General features: G+C 52.4%; 10 protein-coding genes across 10 annotated transcripts; 4 read left to right on the top strand and 6 right to left on the bottom strand.

The window, feature by feature from the left end:
- Positions 1 to 569: 569 nt before the first annotated feature.
- Positions 570 to 1,795, bottom strand: SCP_0114840 (hypothetical protein; the record flags this gene model as incomplete). Its single annotated transcript, XM_027753707.1, has 4 exons — positions 570 to 1,189; positions 1,250 to 1,319; positions 1,374 to 1,518; positions 1,578 to 1,795. The coding sequence occupies 4 exons, from the start codon at positions 1,793 to 1,795 to the stop codon at positions 570 to 572; spliced, it is 1,053 nt and encodes a 350-aa protein (XP_027609508.1).
- Positions 1,796 to 3,334: 1,539 nt separating this feature from the next.
- SCP_0114830 (hypothetical protein) lies at positions 3,335 to 4,229 on the bottom strand (the record flags this gene model as incomplete). The annotated part of the gene is made up of 3 exons (XM_027753706.1): positions 3,335 to 3,532; positions 3,599 to 3,958; positions 4,011 to 4,229. 3 exons carry the CDS (start codon positions 4,227 to 4,229, stop codon positions 3,335 to 3,337), a joined length of 777 nt encoding a protein of 258 aa, XP_027609507.1.
- An 827-nt stretch (positions 4,230 to 5,056) lies between these two features.
- Positions 5,057 to 5,362, bottom strand: SCP_0114820 (hypothetical protein; the record flags this gene model as incomplete). Its single annotated transcript, XM_027753705.1, has 2 exons — positions 5,057 to 5,079; positions 5,131 to 5,362. The coding sequence occupies 2 exons, from the start codon at positions 5,360 to 5,362 to the stop codon at positions 5,057 to 5,059; spliced, it is 255 nt and encodes an 84-aa protein (XP_027609506.1).
- Positions 5,363 to 7,213: 1,851 nt separating this feature from the next.
- On the bottom strand, positions 7,214 to 8,259 carry SCP_0114810 (Protein AIM2; the record flags this gene model as incomplete). Its single annotated transcript, XM_027753704.1, has 6 exons — positions 7,214 to 7,288; positions 7,339 to 7,518; positions 7,574 to 7,891; positions 7,947 to 8,068; positions 8,130 to 8,156; positions 8,232 to 8,259. The coding sequence occupies 6 exons, from the start codon at positions 8,257 to 8,259 to the stop codon at positions 7,214 to 7,216; spliced, it is 750 nt and encodes a 249-aa protein (XP_027609505.1).
- Positions 8,260 to 9,106: 847 nt separating this feature from the next.
- Positions 9,107 to 10,027, top strand: SCP_0114800 (metallophosphoesterase domain-containing protein; the record flags this gene model as incomplete). The annotated part of the gene is made up of 1 exon (XM_027753703.1): positions 9,107 to 10,027. The coding sequence occupies one exon, from the start codon at positions 9,107 to 9,109 to the stop codon at positions 10,025 to 10,027; it is 921 nt and encodes a 306-aa protein (XP_027609504.1).
- Positions 10,028 to 10,712: 685 nt separating this feature from the next.
- SCP_0114790 (Cytochrome P450 52A13) lies at positions 10,713 to 12,946 on the top strand (the record flags this gene model as incomplete). Its single annotated transcript, XM_027753702.1, has 10 exons — positions 10,713 to 11,096; positions 11,151 to 11,239; positions 11,294 to 11,326; positions 11,380 to 11,401; positions 11,455 to 11,971; positions 12,019 to 12,074; positions 12,127 to 12,265; positions 12,321 to 12,607; positions 12,668 to 12,862; positions 12,917 to 12,946. The coding sequence occupies 10 exons, from the start codon at positions 10,713 to 10,715 to the stop codon at positions 12,944 to 12,946; spliced, it is 1,752 nt and encodes a 583-aa protein (XP_027609503.1).
- Positions 12,947 to 13,249: 303 nt separating this feature from the next.
- Positions 13,250 to 15,616, top strand: SCP_0114780 (DUF21-domain-containing protein; the record flags this gene model as incomplete). The annotated part of the gene is made up of 14 exons (XM_027753701.1): positions 13,250 to 13,368; positions 13,435 to 13,529; positions 13,578 to 13,618; positions 13,673 to 13,693; positions 13,744 to 13,782; positions 13,837 to 13,882; positions 14,331 to 14,415; positions 14,471 to 14,591; positions 14,662 to 14,717; positions 14,783 to 14,864; positions 14,925 to 15,031; positions 15,085 to 15,167; positions 15,221 to 15,332; positions 15,406 to 15,616. 14 exons carry the CDS (start codon positions 13,250 to 13,252, stop codon positions 15,614 to 15,616), a joined length of 1,218 nt encoding a protein of 405 aa, XP_027609502.1.
- Positions 15,617 to 15,897: 281 nt separating this feature from the next.
- SCP_0114770 (predicted protein) lies at positions 15,898 to 20,479 on the bottom strand (the record flags this gene model as incomplete). The annotated part of the gene is made up of 14 exons (XM_027753700.1): positions 15,898 to 16,332; positions 16,389 to 16,486; positions 16,540 to 16,669; positions 16,723 to 16,944; positions 16,992 to 17,111; positions 17,159 to 17,289; positions 17,347 to 17,920; positions 17,982 to 18,059; positions 18,117 to 18,283; positions 18,335 to 18,904; positions 18,960 to 19,415; positions 19,467 to 19,736; positions 19,788 to 20,205; positions 20,267 to 20,479. 14 exons carry the CDS (start codon positions 20,477 to 20,479, stop codon positions 15,898 to 15,900), a joined length of 3,882 nt encoding a protein of 1,293 aa, XP_027609501.1.
- Positions 20,480 to 20,524: 45 nt separating this feature from the next.
- On the top strand, positions 20,525 to 22,211 carry SCP_0114760 (hypothetical protein; the record flags this gene model as incomplete). The annotated part of the gene is made up of 4 exons (XM_027753699.1): positions 20,525 to 20,676; positions 20,730 to 21,330; positions 21,382 to 21,404; positions 21,455 to 22,211. 4 exons carry the CDS (start codon positions 20,525 to 20,527, stop codon positions 22,209 to 22,211), a joined length of 1,533 nt encoding a protein of 510 aa, XP_027609500.1.
- A 287-nt stretch (positions 22,212 to 22,498) lies between these two features.
- Positions 22,499 to 23,401, bottom strand: SCP_0114750 (Probable kinetochore protein; the record flags this gene model as incomplete). The annotated part of the gene is made up of 4 exons (XM_027753698.1): positions 22,499 to 22,629; positions 22,679 to 22,879; positions 22,933 to 23,079; positions 23,134 to 23,401. 4 exons carry the CDS (start codon positions 23,399 to 23,401, stop codon positions 22,499 to 22,501), a joined length of 747 nt encoding a protein of 248 aa, XP_027609499.1.
- Positions 23,402 to 23,511: the final 110 nt, after the last annotated feature.

The raw sequence follows: 23,511 nt of genomic DNA, 5'->3' as shown, positions 1-23,511 counted from the left end.
GTCTGAGGTCGGGACGAAGGAGGCCTTGCCGAGGTCGGACGATGCAGAGAATGCATATCTGGCGCAAATTTTTGACTTGTTGGACTTTGAGAACACTGAACGACCAAATGTCAATATTTGTCACCCCTCTAACACTTTCTGAGAATCCGTGCACAGTAACGGAAATATATCTGTCACATTACTCACCTGGTCCCTTCGTGCTTCGTGCTAAGATCCAACCTGTGCGTGAAGCGGCAGACGATTCGTTAGTGACACAACGAATCAGTAGTGCAATACTGAGGTCAGCTTACCTCTTACAAGGAGAACTGAGACGCAAACTCGGTAGGAAGGAGCTTAATGTTGACGTCGAACACGGTGCACGTGATAGGTCGCGTCTGTGGCGCGTCGGATTCAGTATAAGCAATTGAAGTAATTTAAATAGTGCAGCCTAATGCTGAGCTACAGCCCAATATATAGAACGTGGTCAAGATACAAGAAAATCGTCGTAGTAGCTCGTAACAGCTCGTGACATGGTAGCATACAACGAACCCAATCGTAAGACAACTCGACTTGATCCAAGGCTCCAAGCATCAGACCTCCGAGTTGACGGTGACTTCCTTGACCTGGCCACCAGATGTATACATATCTTCCGTGGCTTCGTCCCCAGCAACCCAAGGTTCGATGACATTCTGTCGGCAAGAGTGAACATTGCACGAACACTTGCGGTTATCGTTACCAGAAGGCATCCGCTGGGGAGCACGCACAGCCCAGATAGAAAGGACGTCGACGCGAGCACGACGCCCAGGAGAAAGCTTCTTCACAACACGGCATACGGTCTTGTACGTAGTACCACGAGGTCCAGGAGGGGAGGGTTGGAGTTTCTCAGGGGAGGTCGTTATGCAAGCGTTCTGGCTCGAGTAACCATGGACGGGTCCACCTTCGCTGTGGTTTTCAGCATTACTGTCAGCAGAAGATCCATCGGATAAGCTTGCTTCTGCCACTATGCGTTCACCCTGAGACACCGCAGATGATACGAGCGTGATGTCAGAATCTCCGGCCTTTCCTGAGGACGACCATAGACTGGGGATTCTGAGCCGAGCGAGCTTCGTGTGTTGTTCGTGTGTTGGGACATTGCTGGTGGGTATCTTATCCGGGGACGAGATAACTTGATTGTCGCCGCGGATCGGCTCCGCTGCTGAACCCAAGAATTCTGCGATATGCAAGCACATGAATATTCAATCAATCTAAGGAGAAGGAAGATGAAAGTTACCGGCTATATCCTGAGGTGAAGGAAGATTTCCTTCAAGGTGGAGCCTGATTCTTACCTGCGCACTTGTTGTCTAGAAAATATTGCGTATAAGAGGATAGTTTTCGCTCAACGGATGGGCACTAACCGCAATTCGAGCACGAATCTCCTCCACATGTTTGGACCTGGAAGATATTTTTGATGACAGTCCTCTTACCGTTGCCATGAACAGCTGGCAAAATGTCCTAGCGCAGTAGGTCTGCGCTCGTAGTAGCTCCGTCTGGGAGCGGGCCCTGCGGCAGACGTCAGAATTATCTTCGATGTATATTGTCACATTATCGAGATCACTCACATGGTAAGCTGCGACTCCGTGTGCAGAACATACAAGGGCGTCCGAGCGAACAAACCTTCTTCCATAGCTTTGTGCCACAGTGATTCGGCGTCATGCAAGACCTCATCCAGATATTTCATTTTGCGGGATGGAGATTGCGATTGGAGGAAAGCAAGAACAAGCGCAAGAATACCGATGATGCCAGAGACAACGCCGAATATATCGTACGGTGATCCCATCTTCAGTTCCGTCGACGTCGCGCAGCGAAATGGCACGGGTGCGCGGAGAGAAAAGCTGAGGAATACGCACGCACATTGGGGTTTTTGAGGAAGTAGAAACGCGTCCACGCCTTTCCAATGCGTTGTTGGCCATAGGAGGAATCCAGCTGAGCAGGCCGGGCGTCACCCTGAGCTATTCGGCGAAATGAAGAAAGTGAGATCTGAGATCGGCCACCACAGTCTATTGAGCAGCTGCTCTATTTGGCAAGTAAGAAGCGTGCCGCATCATCACGTTCACAACTGCTATTGTTCAGTCCACTGTCTTCCCGCATTCATCTCATGCGAGGCTTCGTGCGCATGCTCTATGCACACCCGAGATTTCATTTCACGCTGAGGCCACCCCCTAAGGACTCTACGCGTTCACGGCGAGAAGTTCTGGAGAGAAAGCCACGCCTGCTTGCAAGGATTCGGATATGATCTCAGACCGCGCTACAACCTTGGTCCTATCGCTTCGTGGTTGGGCAGTAACCCTGAACCCATAATATGCGAAGATTCATTCCTACTGAACATCTGTATTTTGGCTCTTAGTGATTCACATACACCCTAAAAGGTGGGCTCTAACTGATGATCTGTTTCTGTGGGAGATGTTGGATCCTCACTCCGAGGAGTGCCAGGGAAGGTCACGCTAGCGTAGGCGCATCAGCACCCCGTGTATTTGACAAATTGCGAACGGTTGAGGATCCTCTAGTACACTGAATCATGACGGCTCATGAGTCATCATGGAAAGTGGCCCATAGCAGAGGATGCGCAATCACTGTTGCTGAACCAGTGTGAATGGAGCGGTGTTACGTTGGTGTCTGCGTCTGCTCATGAGAGTGTTGTGTATGACACCACCTTGGTTGCGCAAGAGGGGATGTAACATTTGATAACACTGGTCGGCTACCGGTCTCTTGATTCTGGTACGTTACTCCCTTCAGTTCGGCGGCTTCGATCTCATCTGCCATCCCCCAGCCGCATGTATCGAGATCTCATGAACCTGGGAGGTACTATGACTATTTCTCGGCAACCCCTACGCTAGCATGCCAACTACGGTGCGTGTATACCCTCAATTGTACTCGCTCACATTTGGATGTTAGTATCTATGGGACCGCTGTTCTTTATCCCCCGTATGTTCGGTTATTTACATATCCGTGACCATGCTGAATGAACTTGTGTCAAGCATTTCACAACTCGGGTGTATGTCAAACTGCACAGTTCGCATGTTTGCTCGGCTTCTTGTCCTATTTCTATGGCAAGAAGATTCAGGTCGCAATGTTATACGCAGTACGTTCATGCGGTCGGTGAACATCAACGACGACTATTATTGTGGTGATGAAACTTGAATACAGCCAAGGATATCAGTACAATCACAGTACTGTAGCCGACATCGTGCATGTAGCCAGTGGACGCAGAGTATCAAATGCGACACCAAAAGTAGCGCATTGCATATACAGCCCGACTAGATTAAGGAGTGTAAATCTTATGTATCTACAGGTCGGCGGTTTGGGGCTCGGACCTCCGTCAATCAACGTCAACATGGATGCGGCGAAGGAGATATCTCAGGACTCCTCCAGCATGAGCTCGTTCCTTAGGGAAGTACTTCCCTTCGGCCTTGGTATAATCCCTAAGCCGCTCCTCAGACGGATGTATACGCGCCGGAGTACCCGTCCTAGTATAATCCACGAGATCAATGAGATTAACGTGGGTGTTTTTCACGGCCTGCGTCATGAGCGGCATGAGTATCACATCAGTAGGGTGCGGCTGCCTGAACTAGTAGCCACTCACTTTGCGACACGCTTCCAGTCCTATTGGGATCGGATCGATCTGTAACAACTGGCATAGCCTCTGCCAGTTCTGAAGCTTATCCACCTTCTTGCCAAACAGGCTGTTGAATTGCCCCACTAGAGCCTTCCGAAAGCCTTCCTCAGCAGCCAGTCTCTCCTCGTGCTTATCCAACTTTGGCTCCCTTCGCTTTTTCTTTGGCCATTGAAAGAACTTGCACATCCGTCGCAACTCGACAGTCACTGGCGCTGACGGATCGTAGTCGAATGTGGGATATTTTGCGAAGAACGCATCCAGCTCGGTGCATTCGGCCGGTTGCTTAGAAGGCTGAGGAGCATTATTCGGCGGTGAGCTGCTCTGCCTCTGGATCAGCGGGTAAGTGCACGGTATCTCGGCGGCCACAGCTACTGCGCACCTTCGTAGACTTCGACTTCAAACTACTGGTGCTAGCGCTTCGTATGCCTGAAACCCATGTCTCGGAGTCCAGCAAGGTAAACGCGCGCCGAAGCAGGATCAATGTCATGGCTAGAGTAAGGGGGAGGTGCTTGTTCGGAATGGCAGACGCATGTTGGCCGCGGCGTGTGGCAGACCACGTGGGGGTACGGTGCTTCCACATCCATGCGAGCATGGGCATTCTCCGAGAGAACCTGCGGAGAGTGCGGGCCCGTGAGACATTATAGGATGTCCTCTTCTTGATGTACGGAAGAGATGAATGCCATCTATGGTCACAAAGTGTAAAGTTGTGTTGCGCTGCGGTGAACTTCACGACGTGCTTGAAGTACAAGGCGTTGCGCAGTGTCACTTCCGCGCGAACCAAGAGAAGTTACCTAGAACCTGCCTCACGCTGCTATTGCTCACGAGATTATCGTCATAGCCTTGTCAATACAACGAAGAGGGCGTACCGACGATAGGACACCCACCCGCAGGTCATAACATGCAAAATTGAATATGATCCATCATTGGGACCGACCCCACCAAGACGACTTCATCTACCGAACTGAGCGCACACGAGGCGGTCTCCCGGTAGACCGTGTCGCAGGCTGCGAAGGTCACTTTGAGAAGCTGTGGATACCGAGCGTCGGTTCTTCGTCCACATAAATGCCCCCATCTAACATGCCGAAGGAGAAGGTCGACATTGTCGCCAAGAGGTGGAGTATTCAACGAGGTGGCTTTCCACAATACTGGTAACGTCCTGGGTAGTGCTCTCTGCAGGCTCTTCCAAGGCCTGGAGCATGGGCACGAGATCCTACAGGGCCTGCTTGTTCCAGCAAAAGCAGTGGTAAAAAAAGGTTCCAAGTGGCCCAGACCTCCGACACTGATGTCAAACTAGGTTAGATCTACGAGCTCCAGTATTCAACGTTCAACGAGAGTGTATGGGCACGAGATCAACTTGACACAAGCAGGGAAGGAGAAGGTAGCAGCGCAAAAGGAAAGGTTCAAGCTGATTTCGGAGATTTAGGATCACCGGTCAAATTCCCATAGACCTGTTCGCCCCCTCATAAGCCCCGCCCGAAGTCATGATTCCAAGTACGCACCCAGCCCAGCACCTTCCGATTGTGCACCCAAAAGACAATGGGTAACTGCCTCTCCGCCAGCGACACAATTACGCTCAGCGACCTCGTCAATCGTCCTGGCCAACCCGAAGACGTCCTTACCGCGGACAAAATCACGCAAGGGCTTGAGAAAGTCGCCAGCGCCCTGAAGGCGAAGGGCCGCGACATCTCCATCATCGCTGTGGGCGGCGCAGTCAACACGCTCTTCCTGCATTCGCGCGCGACCACGTCCGACGTCGATTTCTTCTATCGCACGAAGACGAAGACGGAGGACGTGGCTGCGATCATCGTCGCCGCATATGATGCGTCCAAGTCACTGAAGGTTGGAGACCAGTGGCTGAACAACCACACTGCGTTGTTCATCGAGGTAGCCTTTGATCTGTTTTCGAGTGGTCGAGCGCCCCGCTAATAAAAGCATTCATCTTTCAACTTTTGTAGGAGGGGACAATTAAAGAGTTGTATGACGAAGCGGTCACCCAGAACGACTTGGTTTTCAACAAGCCGGGACTGAAGGTTTATGCCGCACCTTGGCGTTACGCGCTGGCGGCGAAACTAGACCGGTTGGCCAAGGCGGGTGCTCGTCCGTATGACATGGATGATGCCGTCGAGTACCTTGCACACTTGATTCAGAAGAGGGGGTCTGCGGTGAAGAGGGCGGAGTTAAAGGACTGGGCGGGGAAGTTCAAGTTCACGGTACCATCCGAAAAATTGATTGATCAGCTGGCTAAGGCGTACAAGGATAAGAAGCACTCAGATGGCATTGTAAACTGATATGGATTGGTGTATTGGTCCTCTTGTACGATATAGCAGTGCGAGCTTAGTGCGAGCAGTCAAGCAGGGCATCCCTCAGATCTGGAAAAAAACAATGTGCTGTCGGAACAACATAATGTATTCAATACTAGTAGGACAACTTCGCACCTGTAAATGCTCCTGCACTCAACGCAGTCTTGTCGAAGAACTTCATGCGAGATGGCAGCAGGCTGTGGAAGAAAGCCCGATAACACAATTTCGACTCGGACTTGCGCAAGAGGCGGGCGAGATTAGGATCGGGGACACACACACCTCCAAGGGGAGCCAAGGGGGTACCCTATGGTATCGGTGTCCGGGGTCCATTTTCAGCCACTCTGGCGATTTCGGCCAAATTTCCGCTCAACGAGCTTCCACCTCCACAACTTCTCCTGATTACTGTCTTAGTACGTGTATTTTGTAAGAAATAGGGTAGTCATGTGGTAGTTTGAGGCAGAACAATAAGGAAATGCAACGAGAGTTGAATACCAAGAGAGGACGTACTACAGTATCACGTGAACCTGTTCTCTGAGTGACATCCCATAGGCTAACATGTATATAAGCCAGACTGACAGTAGCATATGTGCAAATGCTTCACATGCAAATATCTCGCATGACTCTATCCCTTCGACTGTCCAGGATCATCCCCGAAAGCCAATACCATAGGTTACCCCCATGGAGGAAGGTGTCCCCAATCCTAATCTCGCCCACCTCTTGTATCTTCCGGATCTTAGTACATACCATGTCTCTGCCTCATTTTGTACAGCTAGCTACGCTGTAATACATTGAGCGTGCAGTCTGGGTGTATCGTCTTCGCGCGAGACGCGTCTCGGGCACGTCGGTTGATCATTGCAAATCTCACGCTGGACAAAAGTGGAAGGAAGGGTACCTTGCGCTAGACTAAAACGGGAAGGACTATGTACCCTACCCCCGGTTCCCGGGGTCCTTTCAGATTTTGAGGACGGTGTCGAAAATTATGATTTCGCCTGCCTCTTGGACTTGCGCGTCAATAGTCCGGCACGTGACGCCTCTCCCTGCGCGTCGATACAAACGACCATTCCTTTCCTACTTACAGCTAAGTCGAAAACGATAGACGCATTTCGACTGTAACATGTCTTGTGATTTTCGCCGTTGAAAGTTCCAATCGCGACCCTATTCATATCGTCTCTAAGGCGAGATCGAGCATGACAAGAGACATCTCCGCATACTGAATATTGCATTACTGAAGGACTACTAATACACAGCTTGGATACTTATCAGTCCTCGAAGTCGCATGACATCAAAGGTACTTCGCGAAGAATTCAATGGTCGCTTTGAACGATCCCTCTTTCCCGGCCTTCACCTTCGGGTCGCTCTGCGGAATATATGAGAATGTGTTGTGATTATGGGCAAATTTCGACACACCAGATCGCCACGGACAGCAAAGCCATGGGCGCAACCTTCCCAGTACGTCCTCTGGTAACCGGGAGCAAACTTCCCTTCGCCGAAGATCTTATCTGCAATAGCTTGGCAGTCTGGACCAAACTGCGTATCGACCTCACAGCTATTGATCAGAAGGGGCGCCTTCGAATTCGCGTGATAGCTCTGTGACCAGGGACTCAATGGTCAGACGAGGTCAAGGAAAAGATCCCGCACATACCTCCAAATCTGCGGGGACGTCTAGGGCAGACGGATGGCTAAGCACTGTTACATGACTGATGTTGGCACGCGCTAAGTAGAACGCCGCCTGAGCACCGAAACAGTACGACGTTGTTCCAATGCGCGTCACCCCGCTCTCCGTTAAAACCTTTACAACGTTCTCAACTATTGCTGCGGCCGAGACAGGAGAGTGCTTGGCTTTCCAGGATCGGCGATCCAAGTTGGGATCACTGAACGCTGCAACGTCGACCGCCTCACCGTTGAACAAGTCAGGCATAATGGTTTTGAACCCGTTACGTGCAAAATCATCCACCAAAAGCTGAAAACGTTGAGCTCCCTAGGAAGCACAAATTCACCTCGAAGATTTCACACACCCTGTTGTTTAGCAGTGGGATCCCAAACACATCGGACAGGAAGAGGATGACCTTGTCCCTCGGATAATCAACGGAAGGCGTGGCGACGTAACACTCGACGCCTCCAATCTGTTCGATCTTGCCTGAGACGCCGAAGGACATGCATCAGATCTCAGGTGCCACACTGAATCTAGAGGATGTTACCCTCGGGTTCGCCCTCATGACGGACACCTACCGATGTCAGATGCGATGGCGCACAAAAAGGTCAAGCTGCGTTCTTCGTTGGAGTCTCGAGCAGGTACATACCGCGAAAACAATCTGCGCACAAACTCATGATGGACTTGAGCGAATTGTTTCAAAGCTGTTGAGCTAAACGGAAGTATTCTGGAGTTAGAGGTGGCGCTTCCTCGGTGTGAGTGGGGCAATTGCACCACTCCGAGTGTCTTTATATGCGTGTGGCTTGCGGACGCTTACGTGTGCTTGTTTACGAGACAGGGCACCGTAGTAACTTTCCACATGATGAAGCTATCGATCCAGCGGGAAGTAGTCACAACTCAACCGTGACAGGCCTGATAATCTGTCAGAACGGCAGGCCGAGTGACGCGTCCATCCGGAACATGGACGCGGGACACAGCATCAGGAAAAGTCAAATCCACTTAACCTTCTTATTGCCTTATTTAAGGAGAAATAAGAAAGAATAAGAACATGGATGGTCTTATTTCACCTTTAATAAGGCAATAAGACGGTTAAGTGGATTTGACTTTTCCTGATGAGGTTGAGGGTTAGGGTGGCATTCAAACAGGAGGACCTTCCGGGATGCACTGACTGAGACAGGTTGTGTGGCATTAATGAGACAGAACACACGGCAGGAGTCCTCGTAGACACCACTTGTAAGCGTAGCCCAATCCGGATGGTCACAGGTCACAGGTCACAGGACCGTGGCCTGCATGGTCACACAAGCCGTCCCGGCCCCGTGGGCCGTCCATCGTGGTGATCTCACTGAATTATAACCCGCCGACCGCTCAGTCATCTCGACACAGTTGTTGGCAGAACTATTGAGGTGCGTGCATAGCCTTTGCAGTGGGACTCACTCTCTGACAGTCTCTGGTACACGTGTATACGACAGGCTCTACGAGCAAAGACGTTCACCGTACGACAGATCTTAACTTGAACTATCACCGATGAATGGCTTGGATAGCTTGCTTAACAGGCGACCGTCGACGGTTTGGGAGCAATTCTGGTTCTCCCCAGCAATCTTTCTTGCTCGATGGGCATATGCTCGCTGCCAAGAGGCATATGCGGCTACTCGGAGCAATGCTGATGCGATCCGTGTTGTCTGTATCTCGGACACTCACAATGCCCATCCTTCTTTACCTGAACTTCCTCCGGGAGATATTCTCATTCATGCCGGGGATTTGACTCAGTCTGGAACCTTGGAAGAGCTTTCAGAGGCACTCAACTGGCTCAGCATCCAGCCACACCCTCACAAGATTTTCATAGCCGGGAACCATGACTCTGCCTTGGCTGAGCCCGCTTTTCGCGATGCCGCTCTTTCGGCTCATCCTGACCTCATCTATCTTGATAAGTCCTCGGTGTCATTGACCGTCCGCGGTCGCGACCTCATTGTCTATGGAAGTCCCGATACACCATGTCATGGTTCTTGGCCTTTCCAGTATCCTCGCGTCCCAGCCTCCCAGGCCCGCTCGTCGTCGGTCTGGTCTGAGATGCCCATTCAGACGGATGTGCTCATTACACATGGTCCTCCAGCCTTCCATCTGGATATGGGAGGTAGTGGTTGTATGGCTTTGCTCCACGCTGTCTGGCGTGTACGACCACGACTGCATGTTTTTGGTCACATCCATGGAGGGCGCGGCATTGAATATGCCCATTGGACACAAGCACAGATGGCATTCGAAGCTATTTGTTCCACCCGAGGAGTGTGGTGGAGCATGCTTACGCTCGTGTGGGAGACTCTGAGGAGCGCTCTTGGGCGACAGATAGGCAATCAAGTTACGCACGGAGGCACGGTCATGGTCAATGCTGCTGCCGTCGGTGGTCTCAGAGACGAGAAGTTGAGGGGGGCGATTGTTGTCGAGATCTAAATTTTGCAGAAGGCAGATCACATGCCTGCCGAATGTTCGATACTCTACCGACAAGCTCTGCTGTTGAAACATGCTTCTCTTCCCTTCTGGATGTTCGTTCAGCTTTGGCCGTGAACATTGGTTCGGATTTTCCCTTAGAAATACAACCACGTCGACAAGTTTAGCCTTGCTTCCTCGCCAGTGCATATACAATGCATTGGAAGGGGTAGGTAGCTTAGCAGCTACCGGACAAAAAATACTGATCTACCTTCATTCAAGTTTCAGGTTCTCATTAGAGGTGCAGTGCCGACCCGTCGAATCTGCGAGTGAGAACTACGCCGAATTAGACAAAAACGTGTGAGTGGATGGAATATCTGTTGCACAACCTACCTGCATTAAAGCAGATGATTTCTAAAGCGTCCCAGTCATGGTGGTGGTGGAGCAAAATTCTTCGATATCCGGCAGAGATCTGATGTGATGTCAGTGCCCTCGGCCTTGCGCATACGATTCCCTTGTGAGGAGCACAATCAAACCTACTTCTCTCACACTTGCTACCTCCGACGACGTACTGCTGCTAGCCATGGACATTTGTCAGGCCACACGCTGTTTGAGGTCAAAAATATGCGTACGTCATGTGGCGACTTTATTTTCGTCTAAAGACCCGACCTGCGGTCTGCCGTAAAGTTTACATTCATCGTCCACCACTATGTTCTCCGAGATGGATTATCGAACGCGCTTCTTCCTTGGCCTCCTGGAGAGCCTCTTTCCTCCGTTCATCACTACGTACATCTCGCTTTCTGTCGCTCGTCACGCTCGCTTCGACGCCCTTGCTGTTGTTATATACGTCCTCTCACCATGCGTTTGGATCTCTTTGAAGGCATGGTATACGACCTGGACGAACGACCGACGTGCCAGGCAACTCGGTGCGAGGATCATTCCTCGCGCTCGCGGAAAGTGGCCAGGGAACATCGATATCATGTTCAGGTTCGCTAGGGACTTGCGCCACGGGTATGTTCTGGAGTCCATGGGGAACTTGCTCGACGAGTATGGATGTGATACGCTCAACACCCGCATCCTATGGAAGGATAACGTTTGTCTTCCTCTTGTCCGGGGTTATCGTAAAGCTCAGTTGTGCGTCATGTAGTTCTTGACTCGTGATAACCTGCATATGCAGGCGATGCACTCGACTAACTTTGATCTCTTTGAGAGAGGTCCTGAGCAGTTTCATACAATGTGAGTTTGCCAGGATTGTTATTCTCGCCGATTGAAGCCATGACGCCTGTTCAGGGGTACATTCCTGGGTCGCGGAATCTTCGTGACGTGAGTGAATCCTCATCTTTCTGTCGTACGTGCCCTTTACTCTTATGTATAAGGGATGGACTGCCCTGGAAGAAGGTAGGTGTCACGTGTGTTCCCGAATTGCTCACACTCGCCCCCTCCTTCCGCAGAATAGAGCACTCATTCGGCCGTTCTTGAGCCGAGAGCGCGTCTCAGACTTTGAGATCCTTGCGAAACACGCCGAAAAGACGCTTGCCATCCTCGCAGACGCTGCCGAGAGTCAGCAGCCAATCGATCTCCAAGACCTATTCCTGCGTTTCACTCTCGACGCCGGCGCGGAATTCATTCTGGGCTTCTACCCGGACTCGCTCTCAGGCCCGCGGCCGGTTCCGTACAAGGCGCGTATCGGCGCGAAGGGTTCGACCATTGACGACGAGTTTGGCACGTTCGCGCAGGCGTTTGAGGAGGTGCAGGTTACGATCTCCATGCGCTGGAGGCTGAACGCCTTCTGGCCGCTGTATGAGCTCTTCGGAGATCGCACCCTTCCGAGCGTCAACACCATCATGATGTGGGTGAAACCCATCGTTACGAAGGCGCTCGAAGGCAAGAAGCGCGCTGACGAGCAAGGCGCCACGCTCAATCGCGAGGAGAGGACGTTGTTGGACAGTCTCGTGGAAAGTACCGACGGTGAGTTGTCTATCAGTGTGATGCAAATGGCTCATGAAGTATCTTAGATGAAGAGACTGTTCGCTACGGATTGCTCAATGTCATGATGGCGGCTCGCGACACGGTTGGTTCTTTCTTCTATTCCCAATATTGTGTCTAATTTTGAACATTTGCAGACTGCAGGTCTACTCACCTACACAATGTACTTCCTGACCCAACACCCAAACGTCACGAAGCGACTTTTGGATGAGGTGATCGCGGTGTGTGGACCCTTTGGGAATCCTACGCAGGCGACCATCCGCAAGCTGACTTACAGTATGTGTCACTGTCATTCGTTTTGACATGGATTACTGATACTTAGGCGCCGTAGTGACTGCTGTGCTCAATGAGACGCTGCGCTTGTACCCCGGCGCGCCTCTCGGGATCCGCCACTCGATCAAGGAGGTCCTCCTCCCGTCGTCTGATGGTGGTCCACCTCTGTACTTACCCGCGAAATCGCGGATGACCTGGATGACCCTCCACCTCCACCGTCGCAAGGATCTATGGGGCGAAGATAGTGAAACCTTTGATCCAGAGCGGTGGTTAGACCCAAAGAGAATCGCTCACTACCAGCAGGATCCGTCGGTCTTCGTCCCCTTCCTCTCTGGACCGAGGATGGTCTGTATATATATCAACTCACGTTATCGGACACTGACCTGACGTTCTGTTTCCTCATAGTGTCCTGGACAAGCGTTCGCGCTGACCGAAGCGTCCTTCATGCTCTGCAAGCTTCTCCAGCGGTTCTCCAAATTTGAGCTCGTGCCCGAGGCCATTCCGAGAGGAGCGGAACCACCTGAAGCCTGGAAGGCGGGCAAGGGACGCAAGGCGTTTGAGAAGATCTGGCCCGGTACGGCCTTCACGATCTACGTTAAGGTGCGTATCGCACGGGCCTATCTGTGGGGGAAGATGCTTAAGTTGTGTGTCCAGGGCGGGATGTGGGCTCGCTTGGGACGATAGCTGTGATGTCTGGAATTACCTAGCGTGTGATATGCGCGGGGTGTATCGTATGTAGGATACTGTAAACTTTGCACATAAGTTTTTTTTGGATCAAAGGTTCGAGCGTTGATGTTCGCGCACGTGGGAGAGGGTACCCTCCCAGTTGGTCCATCTTGCTCACCTTCCTTTTGTAGAAGTGAATGACGCTGGTGCAATTAGCGCCGGTAGGCCTTCACTGTCTAGCCTCTCAGCGAACATTCTCTTCTTTCTCCTTCTCCTCCTTCTTCCTCCTTACACCATCTCCCCCACGTGTTTCTTGCAGATATGCTACTCCCACTTGTTCGTGCGCAAGCCCACCTCGGAGACCCAGCTGGTTCTCCTGACTTCTGGTTCAAGATGGTCGTGAGTGTCGGACTCGTTCTCGCTGGCGGTGTCTTTGCTGGGTGAGTTCGTCTTTGTGGATGTTCATGGTACCATGAAATGTTGAGACATGCCCTTGTGCGCCCCAGGTTGACACTTGGTCTCATGGGACTAGACGAACTCCACCTCCGTGTCCTGGCCGCCTCATCGGATGAGCCACAAGAGCGAGTGAATGCACAGAAAGGTATGGCCACTCTTTGTGAACATCTCTCTACTTCTATAATGCTTGCAGTCCTCAGGCTTCTTACGCGTCGCCGCCACTGGGTCCTTGTGGTATGTGGCCAGGCTCAATTTGTGGTAATGCCCTCTAATGTACAATGACATCAGGTCCTCCTCCTAGGGAACGTCGTATGTGGCTTTGATGCATGCTTTATCACATCCCGTTGATTTCTGTGCAGATCGTGAATGAAAGCTTGCCCATATTCCTTGATGGGGCTGTGAGTACACTTAATACACAACGCGTATAGTTTGAAGTGAACACTCTGTGGTAGCTCGGTGGCGGATTACTAGCCGTTGTCATCTCGACAACTCTGATTGGTACGTGTACTCACTTTGGTTCAAATTGTCTTTGGGCATATTTGTCCGCATTGGGCCACCCAATTCATCGTATAAACCATACCTTTTTAAAGTTTTTTCTTCCTCAACGCAGATCGTGTGACTGTACTGAACATTTTTCTTTTCTTATTGCAGTGATATTTGGGTTTGTCGCTCACTGAATTGAGTGTAGTTGAAACTAACCTTGCATGCCTCTTCGTGTTAAATTAGCGAGTACGTGCCTCATTGGTTTATGATCTCCCTCGTTTCTCATATCAGCACTAGAATTATCCCGCAAGCAGTCAGCGTGCGCTATGGCTTGTCAATAGGTGCTTCATGTGCACCTGTGGTGTTAGCCATGATGTATATTTTTGGTAAGTCTGGTGGTTCAAATTGCACCATGACGGTCGTTTGCTCTTCATCAGCACCCCTCTTTCTAACTCAAACGTAGCCCCCATTGCGTGGCCGATTTCGAAGCTTCTGGATTGGGTTTTGGGCGCAAATGATGCGCATACATATAAAAAGGCTGAACTCAAGTGGGCTTCCTTCCGGCTTCGTTGTTTGACTCATCGCCGAGATTTTTATCATCAGGTCGTTCTTGGCGTTCCATCGACAAGGAGAAGAGCCATTACGAGACGATGAGATTAGCATCCTGAACGGTGTACTCGAGCTCAACAACAAGCATGTGGAATCGATCATGACGCCCATGGCGGTACGCAGTTGTTTCCAATGCCCTATATATTCGTCGATTGACGCTTCTTGCACTGTTCGCTCTCGTAAAGGATGTGATGACGGTTAGCTCTGATCAGATCTTGGACCATGACACTGTTGAATCTATGTACGTTTAAATTTTGCAGTTTTGGGCATCGCATGCAGCCAACGAACTGACCACAATCACTTAAGTCTACGAAGTGGATATTCGCGCATTCCGGTACATGCACCCGGGAGGCCACTAGCATTCATAGGAATCCTGCTTCTGAAGAAGGTACGCGGACTGGCCTTGTTTCTGAAACGCTCAAAACATTTTCGCCGTTGTCGGGGTTAGTTGTCCGTATATGACCCATCACAGGCCCTTCCTGTCTCGAAGTTCCCGCTGTCTATCCTACCCGAAGCGCACCCTTCTATCAACTGTTTTCAGGCGCTGGATTACTTGTAAGATGTGATATTTCTCATCTTGTGCTCATTTCGATCAAACCTCGAGCTAGCCAAACCGGCCGCGCACATCTCCTGCTACTGAGTAAAGCACCGGGCGTGGAAGGTGGTGCCATCGGCGTGATCACTCTCGAAGGTGCGTGAAGCTCTTGCACTTTCACTTGTTGGACGCTTGAGCTTTGTGTGTAGACATTATCGAGGAAATCATCTCGGAAGAGATCGTTGACGAGACTGATCGGTACGAAGACAATCAGAGCAAGCGCCGCGCCAGGCGTCTGAAGAACGCAACAGTCATGCGAGGGTGAGCCCTCTTGTTACCATTTCGCACGCGTTGACCATGCTGACTGCCGCCGCTCCGCTGTGCTCGCGTCTAGAATCGTGGAGTACCACACGAGTAGGGCGAACTCACTGTCGGCAGGCACTGAACGGACACCACTCCTCATCGGCAATCAGAGTCCCGCTGTCGGCGCTCTCGCTGAAGCGCACATACCAGAGGTGGACGGATTGGGAGAGTGCCTGAACCACGTGAACGGAAATACGCCGCATAGTGGGACTGTTGTTGTTGGCTCGCCTTCGGCGGCATAGCAATATTTGCTTGCTCGGACGCGGCTTTTCGGTAAATGCGAGAATACTTGCATTGCGCGGACACTTGGTATGCGGATTGTTTGTTGATATGGATATCAGGGGAAAACTGAGTCTTGTTTAACCATGGAGTAAATCACATCAAGATTCATGAAATAGAATGACATGGGTTTCCAGGGAGTGTGCGTTGTAGGTACAATTATTGGATATCTGCTCTACAAGTGGTATGATAATGCATGAAATAAAATGGCAACGAGTGACAGTGTGGGCCCAATGCGATAAAATCAGAACCTCCGTGCACCGCCCACCAAACCCTCTATCGAATGGTGCTCAAGGTCATTCCGAGCCTTGAGGATCGTCGCGTGCATCTCCTTCATGGCGTTTCCGAGCTTGATCCCGAAGCGGCTCAGGATGTCTCTTTGCCATGCGTCGTACTTGGCATTCACGCGCGCCTGGACCTGCTCGTAGTCGATAACGCATACACCGAACGACTTCTGCGTCTCCGAGGTGTCGAATGTGGAGCGCGCTTTCTTGATTTCGGTGAGAAGCTGCTGCCAGTGCGCCAAGGAATCACCGAGGCGATTGAACACGTATTCTGCCTCGAGATCCCATAGAGACTGGAATTGCAGCCACTTCGCGACATAGTCCTTTAGCTGCTGCACCTTGTTCTCGATTAGCGCGAATGGCCGCTCGAGGGTTGCATCAGAGAAGTGAGTTAGCTGGGCATGTAGTTAGCAAGAGCACGAATAGCGATGATTGGGCGGGATTAATGCACCAGTGATGTGTATGTTGCTTCCGAGGCCACTGACCCTTGCATCTGGAGCCCAATTTCGTATCGAGAGCTCTGTATCCGTCGTAGCCGGCAAACGACTCCTGTAGCGCGCTGCTGTGAGTATATGAAAGTCCGAGCGGCGACATGTCCATACCTAACCAATCATGCAGCTGGCGAATCCAGGTTTGTCGGGCGTATTCTATTGGGGGATCGAGGAAGATGACTTGATTTTGTATCCGGATCTCATGCACGATCGGCTTCAGGGATATGCTGCCCTCCAAGGACTGACATAGCATTGGTTCAGCAATCGGGGAGCGAGGTCCATGGCAAGACTCACCTTTTCCTCCTTCGTGCGCTTGTCCCCTCGCCGCTTGTTTGTGATATCCCGCAGAACTAGTGTGTCACGTCTGCCATCGGGATCCTCGGATCGGTCGAACTCTCCGCACCAGAGTTGGATCACATTGTTCAGCCGTTGCAAGAAAATGCCTTCTATCCGCTTGTCCAGCTCAGCCACCCAATACTCCAGGTTGGCGTAGCCTTCCAAGTTTAGTCTGTCGATCTAGATGGAGATGAGTTACTGAAGTAGTTAATACGGTAAACGCCTACATCTGCCTGGATTCGACCCAGCAGTTCCGTGAAGGCTTCTGGTGTGTATGGGCAAGTAACAAGCTCTTCAACTGCACGAATGATGTCCTTGTACAAATCAATCACGTTGTTTGTTTTGTCCTTGGACACCGTTAGAACCAATTGAATCCTGGTATCACAGTACTCACTTGGAGGACCGATACTACACTTGCGAATTCCCGAACAAACTGAATGTGGCGGTTGTCACGAGCATCTCCACTCGATACATACCGAGCAGTGTCGTACTGGTTCACGAAGTAGTCCCATCGAATGTTCATACCTGTGCAGGATGGCTATTAGATGATTGCATTCACGGACGTTCACGAGGATCACTTACCGCGCGTGACCATCCGCTGTGCCTCATTCCGATACTCGGCCACGAGCCACTCAATACCTTGGTTGTTCTCGACCAGATCGAGCGTCTGCCCGTACGTCCTGACAGTCTCCATAAGACTCACAGCATGGGGATAGACCCGCTTCGCGTCCTTCGCCATATTCGTGATCGCATGTGGCACCTGGAAATTCTGCCAAAGCAGATTCCGCACCTCCTTGAACAGCGTGATGATCTGCGGGTCGAAATTTACCGCTAGTTGGAACCCGCCCCCTCGGAGCCGCACAATCTCAAAGAGCCGGCCGTTGACACCCATATCTCGCCGGTTGATGTCGTGCAGCCAGGCATCGTAGACGGGGCGAGTGTCCAGCTTCTTGCGGAAGGCGGTGCTCTCGGACTGTAGCTTTTGGCCCTCAGCGTAGAGCTCCCATCCCTTACCCAGGACGTCCTCAACTCGCTTCATGTATGTCTGCAACTGCCGATCGATCTGGCGGGCCCAGATAATAGCTCCGGAGATGGGAGGCAGATCACGCATTTGTGACATATGGTACGCCTCTGAGAAACGGTACTGTGTTTTGAACTACAGGAAGTGCTTCAGCAACGCGTAGATGAAGATGAACTATAATTCACCGTCCGCTGACCTTGTCGTGCAGACGCTTGATGTCTTCTTTGACCGAGTCGATAAGCTGAGTCTGGTATTCTTGAATGGCACCACGAATCTAGGAGGTTAAATTCAGCTACACCCCCCAAGATACTGAATAGACAGACAGCCTGACCTTCGGGCGGACAAAAAGCGCGTTGAACTTAGAGAAGACACGGAACATTTCATTCGCGTTACGCGCTGTTCCCAGCCTGTCTCTTAGCCGTGCAATAATCTGGTTTTCAACGCGCGCAACGCGCTCATTATACGCGTTTTCTGCTGCCACCCAGATCTCGCCGCCCTCTAGAGGTGGGGATCAGCACGCATTATATCAGAAGACTGATAGAATTTTACCAAGAGATACGTCGAGCACGTCGATTCTCTTCATGACTTCGTACGCGTCCTTGACCTCCGCCTCCATGTCCATGCCGCCCATCTCCATCCCGACGCCGCTGAGGCCCTTGGTAGGCCCGGTCATGACAGCGAGCTGCTCATGCTGTTTGCGCCAGTCGCGGAGATAGCGCACGCGGTCCTGGAGCTTCGCGTGAGCTGGAACGACCTTGATGGGGATGAACTTCTCCGCGCGCTTCCGCGTGACCTCGCGCGCGACGTTCGTGAACTCCTTGATGTTGTCGTCCCACGTGCGGAAAATCGTCATCGCCTGCGAGAGGAGGCGCTCGAAGGTGTCGTACGGCGTGTACAGCAGACGGTGTGAGGTGAGCACGCGCAGGAGTTGGTCATTGAAGTCGCGCGAGATGGCTTCGACGAGTGGAAGCGCACGCCGGATGGGGTATGGTGAGAGTTTGAGCTTGCGGTTAATGTGGCCAAAAATGAGTACGAGAGATTCCTGAATCTTGTCTAAGTCTGTCGCAGAGAGGAGTTCATTCAGTGGGAAGTCCTTCATGAGCTGGTTGTACTTGTGCACTGGAGAACCTTGATTTAATGACTGTTACAGTGAACATACAGAAGATCACCCCACCAGTGTCGGTCGCGTCCTTGAGACCCGTATCCGCAATGAAACTGACAGTAGCATGAAAACGTTTCGCATTGCGCAGACATTCCATGACCATGTTCACTTCCTCGCTGCGCAGCTGGTTCTCAATCCCTTCCAGCGCTCGTTCCAAGCTCAGCCAGAAATTTATTTCTTGCGAGGCGGTCCCTGACCCGACATCGCGTGTGAGCTTCGTGACAGTCTGAATGGACTTGATCCACTGATTCACGTGTCCGTGGAGAGTGTTGAGGAATGAGCTGTCATTGAGTAGCTTGGATGGTATGTCAGAGATGTTGGGCCGAGTTCCCGCTGTATGGGCCTGCTCGACTGTCCGTTGGATGACGGGGTGAATGATAAGATGCGTTTCAGGTATCTCGACGTTCTGCTGGAGATGTAGAAGCGAAAGCTCGAGCTCAGCGAATTTCTTCTTCGTCATGGGTATACCTGCGGGTCGTCTGTACGTGCACGAGCGAGGAAATTAGTGCAGCGACTTACCCATCTTGCTATCACCGTCCTTTCCCCCTCCGCGCGTCCCAACGAAAGCGTCGAACCATGGCTTGACGGCGCAGCTGAGTACCGCGTGGAGACTCTCGTAGGGTGTCTCATCGCCTCCAAAAAGATTGAGGATATGCAGCTGCGTGGCCAGCGGAGTAGTAGAGTCCAAGATGGGACTGCGCTTAAAGATGGCGAGGGTGGTTACATGGGAGGAGTCGTAAGCGAGTTGGTGCGTGAGTTGGTATGTGTAGGTTGGCGGTATATCCTCTACTGCATCTCTGTTGTAGCGGAGGGACGAACACGTAGTGCGAGCGGACTTACCATCGACGTCGTCCTTGCGCTTGACGACATATATGACACCACCGCCTTCGCCGGCGAAACGGGAGACGCGTTCGTCGAACTCGTCGTCGAAAAGAGACTCTAGCTCTTCCGCTGAAGCGCCGAGGACGGGTGGGAGCAGCGCGAGGAGGTAGGAGCGGAAAGCGGTGGGCTGGAAAGAGATTGAGGGCTCGACGAGGCCGTCGTGGAGTGCGCCATTGCCGTTTGTTGTGGCGCCATTGGTATGAGGCGGTGAGGCATATGCAGAGTCTACGGCTGCCATCGCAGTCGGAGGTGGGCTTGAAGAGACGGGATCCCCGTGGCTGACGGTCAGCGAAACAGTGGATCTGGACTTGAAGGAGCTGCGAGATGTCCAGGAGAGGACCTTTGGGAGAGGTCTGCGTTGTCGGGAGAAGTACTGCTGGAGGGGATACATTGTCTCGGGTCAGCGTGCACGACGGCGGGGAGAGCAGGACGCATACCTGGTCGTAAGTCGTGAACCACGCGTCCGAGGCGAGGAGAGAGCGTGTCAGAAAGAAGTCGAGCCCGTCGTCGTCGTCGTCGAGGAGGAAGGAGAGGCGGGAGAGGGAGCAGCAGCGGAGGAGCAGTGGTGGACGCGTCTGGTCGCCTTTCCAACCCCGACCGACGGTCGCTTGTCTCCTTGCCCCGTCCCATGTTCGCCTGACTCTCGGCATTTATTTCGCACATTTTCAGAAAATACACTCGCAGGTAGTGTGCGCATGCTGCTCCTTCGCTCCCTTCGCTCCTGCCCACAGTCATTTATCTCTCGCTTTCACACATCTGCCGCATACTGGGCCTCTCGCAAATCTCTCAAAAGGTTCAACCTTGCGGACATCGGAGAAGGTATCACCGAATGCGAGGTCATCAAGTGGTGCGAACATGGACTGCTGCGCTGCCCACCCACTCGCTTATCGTGAATTCCAGGAGTGTGAAGCCTTCGGCTGCCGTCCAGGTCTTCGACCCGCTCTGTGAGGTCCAGAGCGACAAGGCAAGCGTGGAAATCACAAGTCCCTTTGACGGTGTCGTCAAGGAGCTCCTCGTTAACGAGGGTGAAATTGCGAAAGTCGGCAAAGCTTTATGTGTTATTGAGGTGGAGGAGGACGTCGCCGAGGACTCGGACGCTTCCACTACCGAGCCTGAAGCGGCCCAGCAGTCCACTCAGCCCGTGAGCAGTGTATCTAGCCCGGAATCCAGTGTACAGCCGGACAGCCCTTCGCTGTCTCGCAGACCGCACCCACTGGATCCCAATGTTCCTCGGACAGCTTTGCAAACAACTTCTGCAGATGTTCTTGCTACACCATCGGTTCGCCATTTTGCGCGGCAGAAAGGTGTAGACCTCGCCCTCTTGATCCCTGGCAGCGGGAAAGCTGGGCGCGTTGAGAAGCGCGATGTAGAAGCGTACTTGGCGAATGTCACTCAGGGTACACCTGCACCTTCACAACCTTCCACGACGACGGATGAGGGTGCAGATACTGTGATAGAGCTCGGTCGCACGAGATACAACATGTGGAAGGCTATGGTGAAGGTACGTCGCTGTTGCGTCTCTCGAGCCTCAGACGTTCACGGCTACTTGCAGAGTTTGGAGATCCCTCAGTTTGGGTAGGCCCATTTCCCTGAACGACGGGACCTACTGCTCTAATTGCGAACAGATATTCTACGACCTTTGATATTACAACCCTCCATGACTACATGGCTGTCCTGAATGCTCATATCCCAGCCCAATTCCTACCCCCTTCTCACTCGTCTTCCCGACCAAACCCGGCCATCTCGCCCTCCTCCTTCTATCCGCCTCCCAGCCCTCCTCCAGCCCCGGAATTCGGGCACTACTCGCGTCTGACCTATCTGCCCATCCTCCTCAAGACACTCTCCAAGGCGATGCTCGAATGGCCGCTCTTCCGTGCCTCGATCGTGGCACCCGCCGCTCCCGCAGACAAGCCCACGCTGGCGATCCGGCCGCACGCGGACATTAGCATCGCACTCTCGACGCCGACGGGCCTCTACACGCCGACGCTCCAGCGCGTCGACGCCGCGTCCGTGTACGCGCTCGCCGCACGCCTTCGGCATCTCTCGCACCTTGGCCGCCAAGTCCCATGCGCGCTCACCCCTGCGGACATGCCACGGCGCGGGGGCACCATCAGCGTGTCGAACGTCGGCGGCATCGGCGATGCCGACCATGCGTCGCCTGTGCTCGTCCCCGGCGGTGGCGTCGCCATTGTTGCCATCGGCCGCGCGAAGTGGGTGTGGGACGTCAATCGCGGGGACGGGAAGGGCGAGCGCCGGTTGAAGGTGGGCATCAGCTGGACGGCGGACCATCGCGTCGTCGAGGGCGCGGAGCTCATCGCGTTTGTCGAGGCGTGGAAGGCGTGGGTCGAGCACCCCCAAAGACTGATCGCTGACGGTGTATGATGACGGCGTGGGGGGCATTGCTGAAGTCATACCAATGTTGTTGATTTTATGGATTACCGTTGTAATGTACAGTAGCCGTTTGTTGTCTTACTTTGTTGCACGATATCCTTTTACTGCTTATTTAACATGTCTATGAATTCGTTTGAAATTCTGGGAGCCGGGAGCATGTCCATCCATCGCAGCCTACCAATTTTCGTTCTCCTGGGAGTGCATGACGTTGCCTATAAAAATAATAATCCTGGCTACAAATAAGATAGTAAGATCGGCTATACACCAACACCTCCAGATCATCTGCCCTGCACAACCAAATCACAGAAAGCTTGCCTAACCTGCCTGATGAAATCATATACGTCCCGCGAGTCATTTAGCGCGTCGAGCAGTATTGGCAATGTGGGAAGAAACGGCGTTGTTGTCGGGACTGGAGGCAACGTTAGTACGACCGATAGCCTACGAAAGAGTGACCATACCTTTGTATGAGCGATTTGAAATGTCAAGAACTAAGCTGAATTCTCGATTGAGATCTGAGGGATCCAGATGTGTGAAACGAATAAGCAGTTTGTCTTCGTCTATGCCTTCGACCAGGCACTGTAGCCTGCTCTCGCAATCCACGAGTTCTGGCGCTACGCGAGAAGCATGATTGTTAAGGAGTGATCGCTCCCTGTTTCGCTCTGCATCATATGAGACAATGAGGGGTATAGAGGAATGAACGGGCGTTATATACCTCGACGCAAATTGGCAGTTACCGTGCGGAGCTGCTCAATTTCCATATCAAAAGAAGCGCATTTCTCCTTGACTGACGCAAGCTGACGTCTAAAAGCGGCAACCGACGTTTCAGCCTCTTTCTTCTCCTCCTGCTCCCTGTCCAAGACTGTCGAAAGGGTGCGATAAGCTTACAGTCAAGATGGATTCATGGCGGGCACACCTGCAATCAGCTCGATCTCCTTGGCCTTGCACTGGTTCGTCTCTGTCTCTATCTGCTGCATCTTCTCCCCAGTCTTCTTCCGTTCTGTGGTGTGGGCGTTCTTGCGGTTTGTGATCTCGGTGTGTGCCCGTTGTGCATAGTTGGAGACCGCTTTGAGGAAGTTGCGGGTAGACGTCTCGTATGCGTCGAGTCTGAGGTCAATCTGCGGGTTCTGCTGAGACAAGATGGCGGGTAGGTCAAGCTTGGGAACGCGAGCAACATAGGTCATCGTGGCCGTCGTCGGGGAAGAGAGCGTCTCTACGAGCGGTACTGTATGTGAGCGCGATCGGGAGCTGCACGTGACCGTTCCGTGCATGTTCGCGCGCCATCTGGTAATCA

Source organism: Sparassis crispa (genome assembly GCF_003851025.1).
Source record: "Sparassis crispa DNA, contig_000000F, whole genome shotgun sequence".
Classification (NCBI taxonomy): Eukaryota; Fungi; Basidiomycota; class Agaricomycetes; order Polyporales; family Sparassidaceae; genus Sparassis; species Sparassis crispa.
This window is presented reverse-complemented; position numbering and strand designations above follow the sequence as displayed.